At 39.2% G+C, this 12076-nt stretch overlaps 1 protein-coding gene across 15 annotated transcripts in view; it reads left to right on the top strand.

Moving 5' to 3' along the window:
* Nucleotides 1-12076, top strand: part of FOXP2 (forkhead box P2) — a 390396-nt gene that overhangs the window by 271876 nt on the left and 106444 nt on the right. For 13 of the 15 annotated variants that reach the window (XM_077472079.1, XM_077472084.1, XM_077472083.1 and 10 more), the window contains 3 exons: nucleotides 2610-2766; nucleotides 4670-4883; nucleotides 8184-8288. In XM_077472079.1, coding sequence (XP_077328205.1) covers nucleotides 2610-2766; nucleotides 4670-4883; nucleotides 8184-8288 — 476 coding nt within the window. The remainder of the gene's footprint in view (nucleotides 1-2609; nucleotides 2767-4669; nucleotides 4884-8183; nucleotides 8289-12076) is intronic. The other 2 variants (XM_077472087.1, XM_077472090.1) reach the window with 1 other exon arrangement.

Raw genomic sequence — 12076 nt, 5'->3', positions numbered from 1 at the left:
GATGTTCTAATCCGTCTTCACTGCATCCAGAACTTTAGTGCCTTAGTCACACTTTAAGTTTCTTAAAATATCATGTCTGTAGTTAAAAGCCTTTCTTTACACGTAAATCTTAAAAAAAAAATAATAATAATAATGCTAATAATGTTAAGAAGGGAGCTAAATGACACAGAATGTTTCTATATAATTTATTTAGCAGTATGCTGTACTATACTAAGATTCTCTTTGGAAAAAAATCACTTTGTCGCCCAGCTATAAAATTGGTGAAATATAATGAAAGATTTTTTTTTCTGTATGATACAGTTCAAGAAGCATGCAAAGTTGGCTTATTGTTCAAAAATGGCTGAGCATAAATTTCAAAGTCATGGGCCCCTGATTAATGAACTGCTACTGGAGATTTGGACTGGCGAATAGAAAGTTACAGTTTGATGTGCTCATAAATCATGCTGACAAGCTAGTTTTTCAGGCCTTCCCTGCACTTGTCGGTAGAATGCATCAAATATAAACATAATGCAAATATAACATGTTGAAGTAGTTAAATTGATCAGCAGGTATTGTAGACATTGTCTTTAAGCTGCCCATTATGCAAACCTACAGGAAACAGTCCTGACCTCCTGAGGTTTTGTTTCTGTTTGGATTTGTGAATAGAATTTCAGACAGGCATCAACTACAGCATAGAAATTGTTCCCTTATTTCTCTTGAGGCTTTGGGCAATCCACATGACTTGCTCCATTATGCAGTCTGTTTTCCAGTGAGTGCATCAGAAGTTTCTCTTTTCCCCAAACTAAAAAGGAAAGGTCTTCTACAGCAGCTTGTCTCTTTGTGAAGTGTGACTGCTATCTTATATTCTCTGGAGTCCCAAGAACTCTGGTTTGTCTTGTAATGCCTCACAAAATTGGAAGTTATACTTTTTCTAATAGGGCAATTCTCTCTCTTGAATCTGTAGCTGGTATAATGCATTCCAAATAAGAGAAAAGAAAGAGCTGAGAGAATATTGGAATAAAAGCTACATCCCAATTTACTAATGTATCACTGGAGAGTACATTCTTGGGCAGCTGTGGATTACACTTGTATACTTTGAAAAGACACATCTGCAGTTCGAAGCAGTTACAGTGGTGTGCCACTTTTACCTTATGTCAATGTGTTTATTTAGATCACTGAAGGTTATAAATTACACATGTTTTAACTCCAATCTATATTTTCTCAGACGTAATATTTATATTATGTACTTTTGTAGTATATGGAACCTTTATTACATAGAACGAAGTAGAATAAATGTTTGTTATTTGTATTTTACTTTTCAAATCCAGGCAATTGAAGCAAAATCAATTCATAAACTTTCAGTGTATGTCACATCAACATAATCATTATATCCTGAGATAAAGGCAGCCGAAGATATATCCAAATCTTGACTTTCCCTAAAATATTCACGCTTGGCTATACCCTGTTCTTTCCTGTACCTTCTTATTGGTCTTGGAGGCTACCCATCAAATTAAAAAAAACTGATACAGATTGTTGGAAGTGGAAACAGTTTTTGTTGAGAGGTGTAGATTAGTGGGGTCAAGATCTATTTCTACAGAAAAATCTAAATTTGCCTATAACTCCATCTGCCTGTAAACACTGGTTATATGCTGTCTTTCACTGAAAGTAACTTAAAGGGTAAGTTCACCTGTACATAAAAATCTGTAAGGTGAACTTACACTGGCCCCCTCCTCATCCCCCCTTCCCGCTGACCTGGAGCTTGCAATGACCAGCTAGGAGACCTCATATAGCCACCTCACTGGTCCAGGGCTTTAGAAATCCCCTCTGCTTAATTTCCTCAATGTACCTCTTAAGGAGGTACGTATAGGAGCATTCTAATTGGCTGAAGCAGTCATATGGGTTGTGCCAACCAATCAGAAACCACGTAGCCCGTTCTGTCACTGCAGATGAAGAGGAGAGAAAGCCATAGCCATTTCAAATCCCCGGACTGATAAAGCAGCTATACAATCTGTCAGAATGGGTGATCACCAGACACGAGTTTAGTTGGGCCAGGTGCAATGGGAAGGTCCAGTGTAAGTTCACCTTAGAGATTTTCTGTAAAGGTGGACTTGCACTTTAAGGAGAGGTATGGCCAAAGCTATTTTGGCCTCACTTTTCCTATGGATTATAGGAGTGCAATTAGTTCTGCACTCTTGTGACCCAGTGACTCCCCCGGTCCAGGCTTTGGAAAGATCCAGACTTTAATTCCGGGATCCATTCAGATTCCTGTCTGGCAGCTGGCTCAGACACTGGGAGACTGAGCCAGCTGCTCCTGCCTCCTGCACAGCCTGGCGCTCCAGTGTGCACTAGAGGGGCAGAGCAGAGAGACGGTGACTGACAGTCACCATTCTCCTCTCAGAGCAGAAGGGAGAACTAAGCAATCAGAAGCGTTTGATCAATGCTGCATCCACCCCAGTAAGTATAAATGTTTGTTCGTTTTTTTTTTTCGCAACCCCATACTTCACTTTTAATTTTGTTATTTTCTTCATCAATTGATGAGTTTGAATTGCTCAGGTGTTGATAGATATACTTACATTTTATACACAATTATAAAAAAATACATGTTTGATTGTTAATCCTTTTTTTGTTAGCAGCAACAGCTAGCGGCCCAACAGCTTGTCTTCCAGCAGCAGCTTCTTCAAATGCAGCAACTGCAGCAACAACAACATCTACTCAATCTTCAACGGCAGGGACTTATTTCCATCCCGCCAAGCCAGTCAGCTCTTCCAGTCCAGTCCTTACCACAAGGTAATATGGCTGCATAATTCAGGCATGAGATTTGCTGTTCTCTAGTTTGGAACAAGGGCAAAAGTAAATTGTTCATATGATTGGAAACATGGTACTATGTTACTATGTTAATATGTTAATACGCAACAATTCAAGGCTATTGTTAATGAGGTGCTCTAAGTAAATAATACTCTGTTGGAAAATATATTAAAAATAAGGTAAGTAGAAAACATACAGCATGGCGCCATTTAGGTATCAGCATTTTCCAGGAATATTAGTATTTCTGGTAAGCATAATTTTTTACAGATATTTAAAATATTTGTTGAATCTGGTCTTTAAAGTTTAGTTAGCAGATAGTATGCAAATATCAGTACAAATGCACTTATACGTGGGCACATGTTAAGCACATCAAGGCAGGGCAGACAAAATATTTGTACAGATTGTACAGCTGCACATGAGTCTTTCGGAACAGAGGTCTCTTTTTATACTGGATGTGGTGCTTGGAACGCTCCCACTGTCACATAGACCTAATCTCAGCACATTGCTAGCTCCCAGTTGGCATACAATGGGGTTGATTTATTAAAGGCAAATATATTGTGCAGTTTGCACCATTTACCCCAGACCAGTAAATGTGGTGTAGCTCTGCTGATTTCCATTATCCAATCACATGCAAGCAAAAATGCTGTTTTTTTCTTTTTTTCTTTTCATCTTTTCCTTGCATCTGATTGGGTCTTATTTACAAAGCAAAGCTTCACCGCATTCATGAAGCTCTGGGGAAAATAAGTGCAAGTGCACTTGCAAAGTGCACAGTTTAGTTGCATTTAGTAAATCAACCCAATGAATAGCTGAAGTTCTTGACCAAAAGTTGAATGGGATGCAAGAGTAATTATTAAAGTAATTAGAAGTAACACATTGACAGAGGTTCTAACAAAAAGTACTTTGATTGCTGTCTAAATTGTTATTAGATATATTATCTTCATTTTCTGTTCTCATTAAAGCGGGAGTCCGCCGGGACTCCGCGTTTTTTTGTTTTTTTTTTAAAAGCCAGCAGCTACAGATACTGCAGCTGCTGACTTTTAAAATAGTGACACTTACCTGTCCAGCGCGCCCGCGATGTCGGCACCCGAAGCCGATCTCTCGATCGTCTCTCTGGTGCTGCCGCTGCCATCTTGGGTATGGGAATCAGGAAGTGGAGCCTTTCGGCTTCATTTCCCGGTTCCCTACTGCGCATGCGCGAGCCGCGCTGCGCAATGAGGATGGACCCGCTGCCTCTGGGATCTGTATGTTTCCCAGCAGGCAGCGGGGGACTTTCGGAAAGGGGCGTAATCTACGCCCCTTTCCGCAGAGCTCTATCCAGGAAGTGGGTGCAGATACCTGTACTGTACAGGTACCTGCACCCCCCTCCCCCCTGAAAGGTGCCAATTGTGGCGCCGGAGGGGGGAAGGATTCCAATCAGCGGAAGGTCCACTTTAGGGTGGACCTCCGCTTTAATATAAGGATGCAAATAGAAATCTACTAAACCTAGTCACAGACAGTAATAAAAACATGGCTGATGTCCCTTATCCTTCCAGACTTTATCCAAAAATATTAAATAAAAGTTTGAGCAGAGTTGGATTTTAATCATGCATCATTGCTTTCATAAGAAGTAATAAGGCCCCAATGGTGTACCCCAGACTGTCAAGAAATGTAATATTTCAGCTTTACATGACTCTAACCCACACATACATGCGTATATGTGTACTAAGTAAATGCCCAACCCAAGTTTACAGCGGGCATATATAAATAAGTTTAACGTTTATTGTTTTCAATGACTAATGGTAAGATGTGGACCATTTGTGTTGGTGTGTATCTTATCATAAAATGCAGTTTGTTGTTTAAAAAAAAAGCTTAGTTTATATTCCTAAGACAATACTTTATTTTATAGCTGGTTTAAGCCCTGCGGAGATTCAGCAGTTGTGGAAAGAGGTTACTGGAGTTCACAGTATGGAAGACAATGGCATTAAACATGGGGGGCTAGACCTCACTACTAACAATTCCTCTTCTACTACCTCCTCCACCACTTCCAAAGCATCGCCACCAATAACTCATCATTCCTTAGTGAATGGACAGTCTTCAGTTCTAAATTCAAGACGAGACAGGTAAATATATAGCAGCGGAAGACTAATGTATTCTAATTTATCCTGCCTGTTAATGTAATTAATGCCTGTTAATGTAATTAGTTATAGTTAGGTTTGTTGTTATTGTTATATGGTGTTTGTACTAGAACTTGCATTGCTAAAGACATGTTTACCTTTTTGCTTCCATAAGGAAGTGGTGATGTATACATTTACACCTTTGGGTTTTTCATATAATGCAGTTTCAGTGGAATGTGTTTTAGATGCATTTCACATGTAGTACAGTTAATCCCTAGTTAATGGAAGATGTGTTTTGCTAGAAACTGCACCATAAATGCAAGAAGCAGGATTTTCTTTAAAGGCAACAAACTAAAACACAGAGGTGCAAATTTAGACTTCATCGACTGCTAACTAACAACATCAAACCAAAGCTGTTGGTTTTCTATTAAAAGAAATATACTTTTGTAGTGTGTTAAAATAATTTTGCTATTGCAACCCTGCAGCTTTTCCTGCTGGCCATACACATATATCCAGCCATATGTAAACACAAAACTGTGCTGGGAGCATGCAGGGGACAGCCAATCACAGAGGTCACATGACCAAAATGCCCGCCTCCACCTTCCATCATCTAGAAGCTCTTAAAGGGTCAGCAGGCTGCAGCAGAAATGGGGTTAAGTAATCTGAAATTAGTCAATAAATCATGGGATTGATAAATTTTTGCTTGTTTTGGTGGATCAAGTAATTTACATCTCCAAAAGTACAACATTTCCCCCCGAACAAATTATATATATACATATATATATATATATATATACTGTACATTTATATATATATATATATATATATATATATATATATATATATATATATAAGATAAGCTATATAGCCAGAGGTTATTTCTTGAGTGTTAGGCCTCATTCATATGAACATACTGTATTTGATAGCTGTGTGCAACCCCCAAATGCAGATAGTATGCATGCAGGACCATGCACCCGCATGGCGGTTAAATTGGGACCCGTGGCTGTGTCTGTACAGCTGTTGCATCCTATTTGAAATGAATTGGATTGTCTGCATGGGGATGCATGGAACACCTATACGGCCAAATAGAGTCCTCGCAGGGGTTTACTCTTTACTATGCCCACGTGAAGGTCTTTTTGCACAATTATCTTTGTCAAACTAACTGTTGCATAATGCTTCAAACTAAACTTCAGGCACATATAAAACATTACAATTATTGCAGTTATATTTTCGTTAAAATTAATAAATATAACTATTGTCAGTGTAAATTTGTCTTGATATCTGTCCCCTGTTGGGGTCTTGTGAACATTTTGTTCTTTGTGTTTGAGGTGCATGCAGTTCAGCAAAATCCCATTGACTGTTATTGATTGGTACACATGGCATTTTAGAAGCTGCATTTGACTTGCTTTGTGTTGTGCTGTTTCTTTAGCCTGTCAGTTTTTAAGATGGACCTGATCTGACCCTTCAGTCTTTGCTATGGAGTGGCAGATGTCAGCAGACACATGTCTGCTGACACTCGCCGCCATCCAATGCTGTCAATCAAAAACAGATGGATGGTGGTCCTACTCCCCATCCGTCCAATGGATCAGATGGAAACGGGCAGGTGGTCCATTTCCATCCGATTGCCCCATAGCAGTGAGCGGGACTGTGTCCATGTCTTCTCTACATTACGAAGCAGATCAGGACCTGTCAGGCGCCCAGGCAAAGCAGGTTAAATGTAGTCTCTTCTTGTCCAGTGCTGCATTTAATTAAGAAGCATTTGCATGTATTCAAATTGAAGGTATAATGTTTGATTCCAGCTCCCTTTGACAGTGTCCATGTGAAAAGTGAATGTGAATGGGAGTCACATTTTCATTAGTGATCAGTGGCTGCACTTGAAGGGTCTTAATGAGGAAAGTGGCATGATCTGAATCCTTTTAGGCATAATTAACCCTTTCAGAGTATCTTGCCAAAACTGAGATGATTGTTGTAGAGGATTCCCAAAATCTAATTTTGTGTCTGGAAAAATCAGTAAGCCAATCACACAAGCAGGAAATGACATATCTGGTGCTTGTTACATACACAATCTGTGTAAAGAACGCCTCCAGCTTATCATATTACATAACATTTTACAAAAAATTACAATGCTGCAGATTGAAAAGAAAAGGTCTCTTTTAATAACGTTATATCACTTGTGTCGCAATTGTATATGCTGTAATAATACCCTTTAATGGTTTATTCCCTGGCACATGTGCTGGCAGTAAATGTTCTGAAAAGAGGCGAGCACAGAAGGATGATTGATTAGTGTATGACTGCTCCTTCATTGTCTAGTCAGCTGGCTGCTGGTGTGTTCCTAACCAAGATGCACTGTCATTGCAGGTGACGCCTAAGACATAGCCATGCTTTCTACCAGGGGTGGCTAGATCACAAGAATGAGCAGAATTACAAATCCTTTGGCCGGTTACATTTTCTCATACTTCTATTTCATGATTTAGCTTCTTCTCTGTGGTTCAGCTTAAAGTGATCCTGTGCTTTACCTATAAAGCTGTCTATACCTTTTTTTAGTCAGCACAAGGGACAGTATTTACTATGACTGCAATGTGTCCCTTGTGCTGAAAAAAAGTTTGACTAAACTTTGGCTTTACCTTTCCTTTTGTTCCCATGCCACTCTGGCCACATAGGTAAGGGGAAGAAACTCTCCAAGCTGCATACCCTTTCTCATTCACCAGATTGCTTTCATTTTACTGTCAAGTTAGCTACTGTAGATCGTCAGTAAATATTATTTGTAGGCGAGACTGTTACATTGATGTAATTTCAAGAGTTTTTTTCATTATCTGACATTCTGTGTTAAACCCTCCCCCAAGCATTGTCATGTTGTGAAGCCCAAAACAGATGGATTTTCTTTTTAGGAATAAAAATGTTAACCTAGCATGGTACTATCTAGCTTAATCATGAAGACCTATTAAATGTGGCCACACTTGTTAGTTTATTTAAGTAAACATATAGCACATTGGAAAGGTTTTATTAGGTTGTAGGCTAAATACTACAGTTGGGTCACAGGTTGACATTACCATGCACTGTTGTATAGTCATTTATTTTCATCCTTTATTATAAGTCATCTCTGGCTTTATTTCTTCCCTAATTGGAACATCATCCTGCCTTGGCAGTTGAACTATTCAATAGAACGATTAAATTTTTTCTGACTGCTCTGAGCTGAATTGACCTATTTTGACCTGTTTGTCAGCGATTGTAACCTGACAGGTGCTAGCAGCCGCCAACGATTATGGCTTTTGAGATTAATGGGATGCTATGTTCTTTCTACTATAGCTCGTCACATGAAGAGACTGGGGCTACACATACCCTCTATGGTCATGGTGTCTGCAAATGGCCAGGCTGTGAAAACATCTGTGAAGATTTTGGACAGTTTTTAAAGTAGGTTAAATTTCACATTTTCATGGGAAGTGATAATGCAACTAAAATCACCCTTTTAAAAAAGAAAAAGACAGTTTTGTGTGCATGTAAACATTTATGGAAAGTATGTATATTCCTACATGTTCTCATTATCTGCTTGCATTTGGAGCCTCACTTAGCTACATTTTGAATTGTCCCTTTATGACCCCCTACCTGGAATTCAAACTAAACAGAAATAATGAGATTTGGCACTATTCAGACTGAATTTGCTGACAGTACTACAACCTGTCACACGGGGAAGTTGCTAGAAAGGGAAGCACACCTTTATGGCAGATTGCATGCAGGACATACTGAAAGGGCAGTTACACTATAAAGCCAATTACATTATATAGCTTATATTTATACAGCTAAGGCCTCATGCACACTGGACATTATAAAAACAAGTCGCTTTAGTTGTTGAATGCCACTTTAAAATGCAAGTTTTGCAGCATTTTTCATTAGCATTTTTTAGTGTTTGCGTTTTTTAGCAATACTATACTCCCACAAAAACGTATGGCTCAAAAACTCTCATAAAAGCCAAATAGCTTCAGCGTTTTTACAGCTGAAAAACTCGTCTTCAAACCCACAAGTTCTGGGTTTGTTTTCCAGCCAATAAACGCCCCTGCCAAAAAACGCTGATATAACTCTTTGTGCATGGGCACATAAGATAATATGCTGGGGATTTTACTGGCTGCAGGCAAAAACAGCATCTATAAAAATGTCCAGTGTGCATGAGGCCTAAAACTGATAAACATGGAATCTCTAATAGCTATGCCATGCATGTCGACTATCAAACTACTTCCAATTGAGAAATAGTAACCAGCATGGTTGCCTGTGCAGTTTTTAACCACTGGGTATACTTTTCTGTTCAGCATATGCTGACAAAGTTCTGGTTCAGAAATCTTAGTCTTCTTTATTAAATGCATATTCAGACTATTCTGATAAGGTTAAGAAACACTCTTGTAATGGGAATGATACATGTTTAGACTTATAAAGTCCTTTTCTGACATATGTTTGGCCTGTTGCCCCCTTTTTGTGTGTTTTGGTAGATTCAGTCATTTACATCTTCAAATCTACCAAATTTACGCAGAACAAATATATATAAATGAACTGCCAGAGGTTTTTTTTTTTTTTTTCCTCCAAGATAAGTAACTTCACAGGCTGAAGATCTTGTGTTGTCATGGTGCGGTTAACAGGGTGAATGAACTGTTTCATGCTTCATCAACAATTAAGTTAATTAGCTTATTTGAAATGGCACTGCTTTGTTGCCAGGATGTTGGCAGAAACATCAAAAAGATGTGTTTACAAATGGTAGACTATCTGTTAGATATAGCACTGAGACACCATAACTACAAAACATAGCAAGAAGCAGATAATAACAGCAGTGGGGTAATTTAAGTACTTCTCTTTTATATAAATATTGAACATTTTTGTTCAAAGCACTTTTTGTTCATAGGCCCTGCAGAACTATAACATCTCAAAACTGTACTTTTCGGATATGAAGGTTTATGTTTATGCAATTGGGAACACTAGTTTTTCATTTTCTCAGCTTAAGCATGCAGTGTTGTGATTAACATAGTGGGCAGTGTAAATAATCTCTGTAACTGTTGTTACCAAAACAGCTTGGGGCTTTTCTGTTCTAGGCAACAACATTTTCTTAACCAATGATTTCACTAACACACATAGTAATAGAACTTCCAAGGCCCACTTAGCATCTGTTGGACTTGGTCACAGTTCTATGTTAGTGATTATCATCACGTTAAAGTGATATTAAAGTCTTTTGTTTTTGTTTAAAACTAACAAATGTGTTATACGTGCCTGCTCTGTGCAGCAAGTTTACACAGTGTGGTCCAGATCCTCCTCTTCTCTAACTCCCTGCAGGCGCTCCTGTCTCCTCCCTCCTGCCAAGTGCCCCCAAATCAAGCAGCTTGCTATGGGGGCACCCGAGCTGAACCACTGCTCTGTGTGTCTAGTCAGACACAGAGCTGTCGTGTGGCCCTGCCCCCTTTCTCTTCTCATTGGCTCACTTACTTTGATTGACCATGGCCAATGGCACCCGCTGCTGTCTCAGCCAATGAGGAGGGAAAGTCCCAGACAGCTGAGATCGAGATGGGGTTCAGGTAAGTATTAGGGGGGCTGCTGCACACCTGCACACAGAAGTTTTTTTTATTATCTTCAGCCTTTAGAACCATTGTAAGTCCTCATGTGAAAAAATGCTGTATAAACTGACAAGCTGGACTGAACGTTAGAATGCCCAAACCACTGAGCCTTTCTTTAGTCTCCAAAAAAGGTGCTTTACAGAGATTACTGATTCTGTGTGCTGGTAGTTAAACCTTTTCCAAAAAGGCACCCAATCATCAGTTTTTGCAAGAGATCGCTTTGAAGTTGTGCTGTGCTTTTTACATTTTAACAAAAATTCCTAGCATCTCCCAAGCAGTGACCCCAAATATGACCACCTGTTCAAATTTTTTTTATTTTTTTATTTTAATTTTCAGCATTTTATACCACTCTCACCGCAAAATCTTCATAGATGAGTCCCTAATGAATTTTAAAGGGTTACCTCATTTTAGACATTTTATACTATCCAAATATGTAGCAGAAGCATAAAGCTGTGCAAAAGCACAACAACGTATACACAGATTCTGCGGATATAGGCTGCCTCAAACCCTTCTGTCTCTTCATGTAATCCCAGACAGTCTCAATGCTGAGATCAGGGCTCTGTAAGGGCCAAACCATCACTTCCAGGACTCCTTGTTATTCTTTAGGCTGAAGATAATACATAATAACATTGGCTGTATGTTTGGGGTAATTGTCCTGCTGTAGAATACATTTGGGGCCAGTCACACACCTCCCTGATGGTATGGCATGATAAATAAGTATCTGCCTGTATTTCTCAGCATTGAGGACACCATTGATCCTGACCAAAGCTCTAACTCCATTTGCAGAAATGCAGCCCCAAACTTGGGGCAAGGAACCTCCACCATGCTTCACTGTTGCCTGCAGACACTCATTATTGTACTGCTCTCCAGCAAACACTGCCTCCATCTACAGACAGAGATTTCAGATGTTGACTCATCAGTCCTGAGCACCTGTGTGCACCTCTTGGCATGTTTCTGCAACCCAGTTACTATGTATTTGTGCATAGTTGAGTCACTTAGCCTTGTTTGCATGTCAAACAAGGTATGGCATTTTGGCTGCAATGCTTCCATGAAGACCACTTCTAGACAGATTTCTCCAGACAGTAGATGGGGTGTACATGAGTCGCACTAGTTACACAATAAAATATATATTTTTAAAAGCATTCTTACTGCACAGCATATCTTCACACCTGCATAAGACTTTTTCACGGTACTGTATGTAGCATCTCTATTCATGGCAAGAGTACAAGAATGTATTATTATTTGGGGTTGTTTTTTTTTTTTTTTTGATGGGTTATGGTAATGGTAAAAAATGTGCAGTTAAAATGTAAAAAAAAGTTTATACCATTTAACAATATAAAAATGAATAGCCTTTTAAAAAATAAATCAAAACCAGCTCTAGAGATTTCCCCCACAATAGTATTTTCTGCCACTAGATGTCCTCAGTCTGATCGTCGGCATCATTTAACCTACCTCCTCTGAGCCTAGGTCATCTTGGAACCTCCCCAGCTTGTGGCTGGGCAGTAAAAGGAGAAGCAGCACAGTGATCTCTCTGTCACTTGGCTCTCTTTTCTCATGAGCCTTTTTATGCACATCTTTGTCACTCAGCTCTCTTTTCTCATAAGCCTTTTT

Source organism: Lithobates pipiens, unplaced genomic scaffold, assembly GCF_037356315.1.
Source record: "Lithobates pipiens isolate NorthernLeopardFrog02 unplaced genomic scaffold, aLitPip1_a1.2 Scaffold_8, whole genome shotgun sequence".
In the NCBI taxonomy this organism is placed as follows: domain Eukaryota; kingdom Metazoa; phylum Chordata; class Amphibia; order Anura; family Ranidae; genus Lithobates; species Lithobates pipiens.
This window is presented reverse-complemented; position numbering and strand designations above follow the sequence as displayed.